The following is a 12,719-nucleotide window of genomic DNA, read 5'->3' as shown; positions in this document are numbered from 1 at the left end:
AGCAAGTTTGTAATGAAAGTCGTCGTGTTAAAGGAAAAAAGTTCTTGCAGAGTATGCTTATCGTTAATAAAAAAACAATTGAGGTTAAAAAAAAAGAAAATGCAGATCCAATGCATATGTTGAAACCTATGTGAAGCGAACCTTTCGTGAAGTGGTTGATTGAATGCGATGCGTAGAATTGGTCCATTGTTATCCTATGCAACTCTAATGTTAAGCAATGTTTTTGTACTACACCGATGACAAGCTATGCCGAAAGGCAAACAGCATTTCATACACATGCACACTGCGAGACGTCGATGCAGTGATGCCGCGAGGACAAAGGTGAGATTTGATGTTTGGCGAGGAGAGGTGCACCCTGGATCAAGATCAGCGTGGCACACATCGTCATCCCTTTCGTCTACCACGCAACCGAACCGTACATTCTTAAAAAAAAATGGGCTCCAATCCAACGCTGTGAAGGTGGTTGGCCAGCGAAGCTGTGGCATCACCTGATCCGACAGACCAATGTGACGTAGCCTTGAACTGGGTCCTGCCGAGCCTGAGCACGACGCCGTTGTGCATGTTGTGAATGGATGTCATGCAGTTAGGTATTTCTTAAAATTCGTTTCACGGATATTGCCATACTGCAGCATTCTCAGCAATGTGTGAATTCTAAGCTCTGGTTTAGCAGCAATGAGTAGTTACAAAACATATATGACGATCCTGTAACAGCGTGGGTACCGTTCTGTTGGAGAGTAAGTTAATATTGTGCTGTTTACTTCGACAAGCGTTCAAGCTGTTATCTGTAGATACATTGGGCGACTGCCTTGTTTGCCGGGCAAGGTTTCCGCCCACAAATAAAATAGCGGTTAATAATAACCGCTGCAAAGACCAAGTTTACACCGATCCCCTAAAGTTGGCTTCACTTTTATACACATGCATTACTGAAAAGAAGTTTTTGCAGGGGCAATATAAGCCGTCTTATATCAAAATATGAAGGCCATAGGAGATTTTTTTTAAAATTATTTTATTCATTGTTTGCTGTTGCCCCGAAGTGCACGCCTGTCGAAAACGCATTCCCAGTTTTGAGCTGAGGACATTAAACTTCATATGGGAAAAAAAAATAATAATAAAACGTCTCCATTCCACCCTGTGAAAGTGGGTGCACAAGCGAAGCTGTTGCCGATGTTAGGCAGTTAAGCGGGCTAAGCACCACCACCACCACAAGCGAAGCACTTCACACACGCATGCACGTGTGCACAAGTGCATTCCCCTCCGTCAAACGTAAGTGCGTTATTGAACTTATTGAATTTCTCAAAGTAAATTGCGTCAGAAAATTCGCAATCTACGACCAAGGCCGCTGGATGCAAAAAATTATCCAGCAGCCGTGGTACGACTTGCACACAAGCTCCAGACATATACTGCTTCGTACGAGAACAACGGCATCGTCACGTGACGATTCGCGCATGATCACGTGATCTGATGACGTCACGCGATGACGTCTTCGTCAAGTGATGATGTCACCTGATGACGTCATGTAATGGCCCTTGAGAAGCAGCACACTGTGCGCTTCTCGCTTTGCACAGTATCGGGGATCGGCCCACGTTCTTGCGTGAGCGAGCCGGATGCGAAAAATCCCGACCAACTACACTCTAAGAACAGTTGCACCCTTTGGGGAGCATTTTTGCCACACAACAATAATCGTCATCTGTCTTGCTTGCGTTTCCTATCTTGAAAACTCTGCACTTGCTACTTTCCTGTCGAGAACGCTGTGTCACGCTGATAACGCTCTTGTCGTTCGTGACCGAGAAGTGTAGGGTGCACAGCGTTAAAGAAAGGAAAGCCACGCAAGTCAGATGACGATTGTTCTGTGGCAGAAATACGCCCTAAAGGGTGCAACTGTTTTTAGAGTGTGGAGGCCTGTAAAAGTTTGCACCCTTTGGGGCTTATCTTGTCCCACAACGATAATCATATCATATATCTTGCGCGCCTTTTTTCTAACGCTGCGCGCCGTCATCCGCGTGGCATTCTTGACAAGAAAGTAGCGATCTCGAGCGCAGACTTTTCAGGAAAGGAAGCGCAAGCAAGGCAGATGACGATTATCGTTGTGTGACAAGATAAGCCCCAACGGGTGCAAACTTCTTTAAGGCCCGTTTATAGTCCGACGTTGTCGGCGCGCGTTGCGGCCAGTCACGCTATCGTTGCGCTGCGCCAGCCGAAACGCAATCTCGCGCGCCGTCGGCCGTTATCTTCGAAGTATGCGCAGAACGATCCCAAGCCCGCGCGCCGCTTTGAATGGCTGTCTGCGACCGTCGGCGAAGCGGCGTGGGTTAAACACCACCTAGACTAGGTGGTGTTGGCTACAGGGACCTTAGCGTGGGTACGTGGGGCGCGACCAACGCGCGAATGGCGCCGTGCCCGTCGGGGCGCGTCGGAAGCCGCCGGTTACTTTGGTATTCGTCGCGAAAGGCTGATTAATGTGTGGTGTCGTCGAGTCCATTCTGCCACTGGGCCCCAGAGTTGGATTCAATTAAACGGTAAGCCTAATGACGACGCGCTTTCAGCTGTCTTTCCGCGAAATTTGACTCGCGGCATAAACATATAACGCGTGCTCTTGATGAACATGAAATAACCAAGAAGTTCTTGCATCAAAGGTATGCGACTTTACAGTTCGAGTAGCCGCAGTTAAAGCGTATGTCTGATTGAGTAATAGCAAGAAGGTGCGCAGTCGAGCACTGACGCACGTGCCAGGCATCGTTGCTGAGGGAGGAGGAAGAAAGAGAAAGACAAAAGGCAGGGGGGTTAACCAATAACGACCGGTTGCTGAAGCAGTGGGCAAAGAACATACCGATGATCTGATCGAACGTTCGAGGCGTGAAAATCTAATATTCTATGAAATTCCCGACACAAAGGAAAATTAGACGTAGTCGGAAACGCGCAGGTGTGCAATTTTCCTTCTCACCAGCTGAACTTGAATATCCACGGAGGGACAGATTTCGCGGGCATATATATTGAGCAATTTCGCTGCAAACAAAACGCGGCCAATATCGTGAAATTTTAGAGCGCAGCTCTTAATTGCGCACCCGTTCCTGCGGCGAGCGTCGGCGTAACTGAGCGAACGAGCACCGCGAAGGATGAAAGAGAGGACGCCGATAGCGAAGAGAGCGCGATGAGTAAAGCGAAGGAAGGTATGGCGAAAGCGTGAGAAGAAAAAGCGTAGTCTCTGCGGCGACGATGGCTACAAGATGGCGCCAGAGTAGCGCGTGCCGTCAAGGAAGACTTGCAGAGAATAATGGACATCTGTGGTAAAGAGGGAGATAGCTTAGGTTTGAAGTTTAATAAAGAAAAATCGGCAGTCATGATTTTTAATGATCAGGGCAGCGAGCATAGGATACAGGAGGTTACGCTGGAGGTGGTGGGTAAGTACAAATATCTTAGAGTGTCGATAAACAATGGGGCTGAGTACCTAACGGAACATGAAAAATATGTAACGGCTAAAGGTAGCAGAAATGCAGCTGTGATGAAAAATAGGGCACTGTGGAATTACATTAGGTACGAAGTGGTGAGAGGGATTTGGAAAGGGTTGATGGTCCCTGGTTTGACTTTCGGCCATGCGGTCCTGTGCATGAGATCAGAGGTTCGAGCAAGGTTGGAAGTTAAGCAGCGAGGGGTAGGTAGGCTTGCTTTGGGAGCCACGGAAATACAACAAATCAGGGGGTTACAGGGTGACATGGGATGGACATCATTCGAGGGCAGGGAAGCTAGCAGCAAGATAGAATTTGAGGAGCGATTGAGAGAAATGGCAGAAAAGCGGTGGGCAAGGAGAGTTTTCAGTTATTTGTACATAAGGAATGTTGACACAAAATGGAGGAAGCTGACCAGAAAATTGTCAATCAAATATTTGAACTGCAGGAGGGGTGCAAACCAGGAAACAGCGGTTAAGAAAAAGGTTAAAGAAACAGAGAGGGGTCTGTGGAAAACAGGGATGCAGACGAAATCAGCACTGGGAACATACCGAACTTTCAAGCAAGAAATTGCCAAAGAAAATATTCACGATAATTCTAGGGGAAGCTCTTTGTTGTTTGAAGCCAGGACGGGAGTATTGCGGACTAAGATGTACCAAGTCAAGTACCAAGGTATAGACACGTTGTGCGGTGCGTGTGGAGAAGAGGAGGAAACGGCTGAACACCTCATACTTTTCTGTAAAGGCCTTAACCCTACAGTGCAAAGCAACGGGGCTGATTTTTTCAAAGCATTGGGGTTTAGGGACAGTGAAGGCAAAATAGACTTTAAGCGGGTAGAAATAACCGAACGGAGGTTATCTGATTGGTGGCTAAAATCAAGACAGGGGTGAAATTTCACCCACCACAAAGTACAAAATATGTTAATAATCATGGCTAGGTGGCGTATGCCACCGCCCGATTTCAAGGGTTCAGCCTCATCATCATCCATCCATCCATCCATCCATCCATCCATCAGTCTGTTCACCGATGACGCCACAGATACCATATATGGAAACAAAGCCCTGCATGAGCAGAGGTCTGTCTGCGGCGGCTGCTGTTAATGGCGCCCACGCGTCACCCACGTGCTGATTCGTCGCGATCTCCCGATTAGCGACGGCAGTCGCGCTGCACACTTCGCTTCCGTTTACAGCATGCCACATGAGACAGATTGTCCGTGCCAGTCAATGTATCGCGACACTGAAGACACTTGCAGAGCTGCGCTCAAATTTTGCATTAGGGAGTATCGTAATTGTCAGTGAACTTATTGTCTTCGAAATTACGAGAGCATTGCTGCCCAAAGAGCAAAGTTTCAACCCTTAGTTAAGATTTCTGCAGGGCCATATGACAATAGCGAGAGCATTTAATTGAATTCGGCAAAGCAAGTGGCCATCCTTATACTGTATGCTCCGTCAGGCTGGTTAGGAAAAGAAAAAGCTGTGTACTGCACAACTCCAAAAGGGTTTGTGAACCCGGGCCTGCCTCTGCAACACATGTTTTGGCTAACACATCAGTAAACTCTCCACCCACCAGCTCATCCTAGCTAATATTGCGCACTAATACCTACAAGATATCAATTATATTCACAAATATTGGAAGTGTCCTTAGCAAGCTAATCTATTTATGGTCCGGCCCGTCGCGAATTCCTGTTCAGTATTCAGCAGACATAATTATTCTCACTGAAACGTGGCTATCGACTAAAATAAAAGAGCGAAATCTGCGACTGCGAAAAAGGCTGCAATATTTATACATTCGCTCCGGCGGAGGCGTATTAGTTGCTATCAGTGACTTGCTTGTTTCTTCACCTGTTACCATTGTGTCCCCTCTGGAATTTTTTCGTCGTGCTAAGCAAACCAATAACACTAATCATTGGGCTGCCTATGTCCAAGTAAACATGCAGTACAATGACATCGAGCATGCCAAGGATTTGTTTTTAACAATACTTTTCCGGAAATGTTGCTAACTAACCCGCCCAAGTTCTGAAATATTATCAGTGACTCGGACAATCGCCTTATCCAACTGGCACACCATGATAACACTTTAGTCCTTCCTCCCCAGTGCTGTTCAGTGTTTAACCATGTGTTCTTTTTTTTCTGTAAAATTGCACCTGCTTCTTTCCCTTATTTCGCGACTGAAACTTTCTTCCTATGGATCCCATAATCATTGATTCTGTATGTATTGGTACACTCATTAGTAATTTAAAAATTTCATTTCATTTATTCATACTGTCAGCGCCAGTAGGGCTATTACAGGGGTGGACAGAAAAAACACATTTCATCATTGTCTGGCTGCGATTCAATTACGTCAAAAATGCCTGAAAATGACGGAAGTGTACTAGTCTGTTATCCTGTCTAATATTTGAATTTGTTCAATCTTTAGAGTGCTCCGAAATTCCCTGTGAGTGGGAGGTAGGGAAGGTGGTTCCTATCCATAAGTCGGGTAATGTAAGTCTTCCAGATAGTTACAGACCCATATCTCTTACAAGCATCCCATGTAAGCTTCTTCAACACGTTATTTACTCTCATTTTATCGAATTTCTAGAAGACAACTTTCATTAATAACTGCCAGCATGGTTTCAGGAGAATGTTTTCCTGTAAAATGCAGCTATCATCTTTATTATTGATCTCTCTGTACATAACAACATCGACTTTGACATTGATTGCATTTCTTGGATTTTGCTAAAGGTTTCGTAGGGGTGGCGCATGACTTGCTTCTGACAAGCACACTTGACATGGACACCAAGGTATTCCACTGGATTAAAGATTCTTTCTGACCGCACCCAGTATGAGACTGCTAACAGCTGTTCGTTTATTACTCCAGTCTCATCCGGTGTCCCACAAGGATCGGTGTTGGGACCCTTGCTCTTTCTGATTTACATTAACGACCTCTCTGACTGTATCACATTTCCATCATTTGCTGACGATTGCAGCCTTTAAAAAAAAGAAAAACTAGCCCAACCCTCTCATCAGAAGAAACTTCAAGATCTTGACCATTTATCTTCATGGTGCAATAAATAGATGATGCGGCTAAACATCAAAAAGTGTAAAAGCATGAGAATAACTCGACGGAGCCACACTATTACCAGCATGTATTTTCTTGACGATATCCTACTAGATTCTGCGACTTCTTGCAAGTACCTCGGCATCTACATCAGTTGCGATCTTTCTTGGCGCATACATGTTGACCATGTTACTAACAAAGCTAACCACATGCTGGGTTACTTACGATGGCGATTTTTCCTGATCACCTTCATCAGTAAAACTACATCTATATAAAATATAAACGTTTGTTTGCCCTAAATTAGAATACGCATACTCTATCTGGGGCCCCAGAAACACTACACTTTCAGCAATTATTTAGTCCTTTCAGAATCGCACAACGCGTTTCATTCTATCAAATTACTCTCGGCATACCAGCATATGATGTGAAACCCTGACGCCAGTTAGGCCAGTGCGACTTCACGGTTTTTAAAGTATTTTGTCGTATTTGGGCAGTGTTGGCTCAGTAGAAGTTCATGAAACTTTCCACGTTGAATCTTTGGCTTCTTTAGAACACAGTGTAGTCTATCTTTACCGCTAAAGAATTAACTAGGCTGTAGAAGACTATATATGACATTGCGGTGAGATGGCAAGGGAACTTCAAGGAGACGTCACCGTCTGTCTTTCGTTATTGCGTTTTTACTGACTTGCCAAGTGTCTTCTCGTGGTAAGAGTGGTGGTGTTTTTGGTATTGTGGAAGGGTAATTTACCATTCGAGAAGAAATAATTTTTCTCTTTAGTGTCCCTTTAACTTTGAATGAGTTGCACAGCGTCTGCATAGTTTTGGCACACATTCTTTTATTCCAACAAATATGGGTTGTCAACAAACAAAAGGCACTTTTTTTTTTTTTTTCTGACCAGTGCAGTGTTTTGGCTGTGAAAGAGGGTATTCACACTGGCTCATGGCACACAGCAATAATTTGCACATTTGTGCACACAACTATCTATCTTTTCATTTTTTTTTTTTGGAAATATGCACGGCACTCAAACAGGAAATAGAACCATGAAGTACAAAAAAAAAAAAGGACAAACACACAAGCACACTAAAGCATTAAATAGGAGTCAATAGGACATAATGAAGGGTTCTCCAACACTTGCAAGCATGCACATACATGTGCAGCATGGACGAAAACATGTGAGCTAAGTGCAAGTGAGTGGCAGTGGTACTGGCACATGTGAGAGCCTTCCACTGTGAGAAAAAAAAAAAAACATACACTTCGCTATACAGCACTCCACTAAACGGACTAAAGGAGAATAAGGAAAAAACATCCAGTGTGCTACTTTTAATCTGTTCTTGTGCTTTAGATCTGTCAGCTGACCGTGGTATTGTTTATTGCGTATTGCGAACAACTTTTTACATGGTATCTATGGAAAAAGTTTTTCCTGCACTGACAGTAACCCTTCACTCAAAAGCCCTTCAGCCCTCTGTGCTGACCAGCTGTGATCAATTGATTTAATGATCAGCTGGTGTTCAGGGTGACCGAATGAGATTGGGCCTGGCTGAGCTCCCTCGCAAGAAGTAAATCGAACTGTTTTTTTTTCTTTCTATAAAATGGCCTGAAACAAGGATAATGTGTCATTTGAAATATCTACTAAAAAATGTTGCTTGTATGCAAAAAAAAAATTACTTTGTAAATTGCATTACCAAGCACACTTTGGAAGATAAATGCATTTTGATATAAATGTGAAAGTACAGTCAAGACATTGGTCACCATTATTGATTACAATACTAAATTGAGCTAGGCACTGATGGTGATAGATTTAGGCTGCCTTTCCAATTTATGACAAGACTTGCTATCTAAATGAGCGTACCAGCCTGGCTATCTACAAATTTAACTGGGTGAAGAAACTCGTGAAACAATACACATCCAAGTTGCCACATTTTACTAGTGGGCTGTGTGAACTTGCAGCATGTCCCAAAAAACCATGACAAGCGAACAGAGGATTTCACAAGTGATTTTGCAAAAACAAGTCGGAATCTGTTTACGATAAGCGAAACTGGTCACCCTTGGGGATGTATTCATGATTGATCACTTGCGAAAATACTTTCACTTTCGGGATCACTTTTGCAAATACTCGTTGATGCTCTCAGCTACAAGGTGAAAGCGACTCCGAGTACTCTGAGTGAACCAGCCGAACGCAAAGCATGCCATGAGAGCGCTCTAAAGCAATCAGTTGAGTGTGCCGTAAGGTTGCGCAATATCTCCGCAACAAACACAAGAAAAGTTGCACAACAAGGGAAAAAACAAAAAAGATTGCACTGCTCCGGTACTGCGTGAAAGAAACCTCATCTTTAAAACGTGTATGCAAATTTACACATATTTTCGTGGCAGGACTCTTCACAAACTGTGATACGCATGACCGAGTACAACACACGAAGCATCTAAGTTTGTGTCTTTTTTTTTTTGTCTTTTTCCATTTTTTTTTCTTCCGTTGATTCCTTTCCACCATTATGAGTATACATTTTGATTATGTAGGTTGGTTTGCTTCATTAAATACACATATATGAGAGTGAGGTGGACAGCTGTACTTAGCTTTATGCTTAGCAAACGGCAGAGTAGGCACTTAGAAACGGGTTGGTAATCGGTGCTCACTCCGAAGCCATCCTTTCACACCCTTGTGGCAGGTGAATTAGTCGGTTCATTGGCAGTGAGTTAAGGAAAACCAGCTGGGCTGTATCACCGAGATTTAAGTGAGAAAAATGAGCATGAAAGCATGTCTATGTGGCTATATGCACTACCTTCATTTTCTATTGGCTCGGATGAGATTGTTTCTAATATTCCCTCAATTTTTAAGCACTTGAAAAAAAGCAAGGGAAATGCATATTCTGTCATCTCACTAATTTGCCACAAATGTATATTTTTTTTCTAGAGCAATGCGACGGCCATCATCATAAAGGATCTTGGTGTCGCAGCTGCGAAACATTACCACATTGTAAGCTATGAGACAAAATCACCGACAGAACAGTTGCCTTGCAGGGTTTGCACAACCTACCAGTCAATTGGGTGGTTGCGTGAGCATAAATTTTGCTATTTTCTAGGCATAAAAAAAAAAATAAAGCTGTCACAGATTTGGTCAGCCCTTCTGCACTTTCCAGCATTTTCTTGTTACCCATTGCTATTTTCTAGGCATAAAAAAAAAATAAAGCTGTCACAGATTTGGTCAGCCCTTCTGCACTTCCAGCATTTTCTTGTTACCCACACGCACACCTTTTTCTGATGATTGGCAGCAGAGTTCTGAGACAGACCAAACGCACTCGCATTAAAGAGTACAGACAACCTGCTGGAAAAACACATTAGTGAATTTTCTTTTGTCCTTCGCACTTCCCTTCAAAGAAAGCTGCGCTCATGCATGCAGCAATGTCCTCATGTTGAAGAGGGCCTTCAGCTGTTCAGTTGTTTTTCAGCCCAGCTCACAAACAACTGGTCTGGTCATCCAAGCATTCACTGGGCAAGGTAGAAGCAAACAAGCACATTCTACCTGAATGGCTGCTACCAATGTTCGAAAATGAGCCTCTTTCCCAAAGGCAGAGCATGCCTGTATGAATCTCCGCAGAAGGCCACTTGCTGAACTTATAAAAAAATAAACCTTGCAAAAAGTGATGCAAATGCACAACTACTATGTGAATCCACACGTTTGCATTAATGTGGCGGTACAATGTAACGTCCCATTAATTTAATGCATTCGCCTGGTTAATAGTTACAATCGCAGAGTTCAATGGTCGATCATTTTATCTTGTGTGGAGTGAGCACGAAAATGAAAATGCCATAACGCACGTCACTGTTGCAGCTATCTCTGCTTAGTTTTGTAGTTGATCGCCGATGTGGTGGCATCACTGCCGATGGAAAAAAGGCTCACTATCCGTCTGTACCCTTCCTTGAAAGCCAAGTACTATGCTGCCTCATGCTGTGCTTCTGATGAACAGAGCCAACCAGTGCGCGGCACACGACGTGTACGTGGCACACCCCGGGAGGCTAAGTCACCCAGTGTCGTTAGTTAGTTCTGACAGTTGCGATAGTGAGCGGACCGCTCATCGATGTGCGCCAGATGACCCATCATTTCTCGATTGAGCTGGTCCAAGATGCTGGAGTAGTCCTTCAGCCGTTGCTCATTCTCGTCAAATTCGTCCTCCATGCCTGTGCAAACATTTGAAAAAAAGAAAAAGAAACACACACACTATGTGCAAGTGGAAAAACAATGACGGCTTGTACACCCTATCTTTCACTTCTCTTTTTCCATCTGCATACAAAATTCCAGAAATGCAAGGCGCTTCAACTCTGTGCAGCAGGTTATGCAAGAAGGCTTTCAGGAATGATGGTTGCTAATCCACAACCTATTGATACACTTTACAACTGTACCTTCGGTATTTCTTATTTCTAGCATAAATTTTGTCTCAAGGCAATTCTCTGCGTGTAGCATACCATCTCTGAACCATTGTAAAAGAAAATAAATAAACTCGCTTAATTTAAGCACTTCAGTTAAATGGCTACAGTACGAAACGTAGTCAAGCTATAGTTACTGCAAAGTAAATATGCTCTAATAACGCTTCGTCCAAATTGAGTGCTTTATTTTTTTAGTAAGATGAGGAGGAAAAGGCTCACAAGAGATCCATTTCATCCTCAACAGTGCACCGTAATAAAGACTTATACTTCTGGACAATGTCTCAACCAACCAAACTATCATCATATGTAGGGGGTCCAAGGATGACGGAGACTTGGAATTGATCAACAGTGCGTGAAAAAGGGAAGTCTCAGGCTGGAGCCAATGTTTTGACAGCCAGGAATGAATGACAGCTGCATCGAAACAGGCTCCATAATGCTCTTTCCATGCATTCCGTATCTTGTGTCAGTAATGGAATGTGCATTCCGTATCTTGACAGTGCATTCTGTATTTTGTCATTGCTCATGTGATTTCACTATGTACGTTGGCCCTAGTTTGAGGCTTCCCTCGTTTGCCAAGTGTTGATCACTTGTGTGTGCCCAAGTTGCACACCAGAATTGAATTTCAAAAATTTAAGGGCCATATATGGCTGTCGCTTAAAGAAATAATTGTCAAACCTTGTTAAAATGGTCTGACACAAAAATACCTTCATTATATCCAATGTTCTTTACAAGCATATATTCTGTACACACTGATGCCGGAGAGACAAATTTTAGATTTACTTTGTTATACCTGATAATTCATTACTATATTGAGTAAGAGATCTCAGAGTAAGGTCTAAGTTGAGGTTCGACTGTAATATCTTTGTTATCATGGTTATGAAGCTGTAAAAACAAAGATGTCCCCCAAATTGAGGCTGACCTTGCAGTTGTTGGGCCTTGGAGTTGACACCTTCGGCTAGCTTCCGGGCTCGCTCTCGCAGCTTCTCAGCCCTGTCCTTCATGTCTCCGCTGGCTGCAGACTTGCCGCCCAAGTCTGCTACAGCCCTCTTGTACTCTGCTTCTAAATCCTCAGCTTCCTACATGAAAACACAAGAGGCACACTTTCAGATGACCTGCCTGTAAAATTCATAGCTACATTGCCACTGCCGCGACAAGTGTTTTGGCAGTGATGTTGTAACTCTATTGGAAAGACCTCGAGAGAGAGTTGGGTGTAACAGGCTAAACATCATCATCATCATCAGCCTATATTTATGTCCACTGCAGGACGAAGGCCTCTCCCTGTGATCTCCAATTACCCCTGTCTTGCGCTAGCTGATTCCAACTTATGCCTGCGAATTTCTTAACTTCATCACTCCATAATCTTCACCAAATCATAAAAATGTTTCTTGGTGTTCAGAAGTCGTCTTAAGACATCGGAGGGTTCTGCTAGACATGAATATGACTGTGTTAGTGTTCCATCCATCATCACTGACAAGTAAAGAACAGATATTTATAAGTGTGAGATCTAGGTGGTGCACTGATAGAGCATCGCTTGTTTAATTTCAAATGCAATTTCTTGCTTGTAATCAGATGCCATTTTTGAAGACCATGTGATCACTATTACTGTATAAGCGTATGGTGCATCCAACAAGATGTTCAAAGTTGGTGCTAGTGCCGTCTTCTTTTCTTTTATCTGCGTGTTGACTGCACTGCAGTTGGACAGCATTCGTTATGTGCAGACTTGTTTGTCACTCAACTAGCAGTGCACTTAAAGGATTTGCCTTATAAAAAAGTACAGGCAAGTTGAATGAACAATGCTAAGAATAAAAATAGACAAGACT

General features: G+C 43.5%; 1 protein-coding gene and 1 long non-coding RNA gene across 4 annotated transcripts in view; one reads left to right on the top strand and one right to left on the bottom strand.

The window, feature by feature from the left end:
* The first annotated feature begins 1,905 nt into the window (after nucleotides 1-1,905).
* Nucleotides 1,906-12,719, top strand: part of LOC125940689 (uncharacterized) — a 55,976-nt gene continuing 45,162 nt past the window's right edge. The window contains exon 1 of one of the 3 annotated variants that reach the window (XR_007463883.1): nucleotides 1,906-2,516. This is a non-coding gene — a long non-coding RNA (uncharacterized LOC125940689). The remainder of the gene's footprint in view (nucleotides 2,517-12,719) is intronic. The other 2 variants (XR_007463882.1, XR_007463881.1) reach the window with 2 other exon arrangements.
* LOC119465973 (laminin subunit beta-1-like) overlaps nucleotides 7,276-12,719 on the bottom strand; it is a 65,365-nt gene continuing 59,921 nt past the window's right edge. The window contains 2 exon segments of the mRNA XM_037726462.2: nucleotides 7,276-10,653; nucleotides 11,819-11,975. Coding sequence (XP_037582390.2) covers nucleotides 10,514-10,653; nucleotides 11,819-11,975 — 297 coding nt within the window. The 3' untranslated portion in view covers nucleotides 7,276-10,513.

Source organism: Dermacentor silvarum, chromosome 10 (assembly GCF_013339745.2).
Source record: "Dermacentor silvarum isolate Dsil-2018 chromosome 10, BIME_Dsil_1.4, whole genome shotgun sequence".
NCBI classification, from domain to species: Eukaryota; Metazoa; Arthropoda; class Arachnida; order Ixodida; family Ixodidae; genus Dermacentor; species Dermacentor silvarum.
Note: the sequence above shows the minus strand (reverse complement) of the source record. Positions and strands in the feature narration are given on the sequence as shown.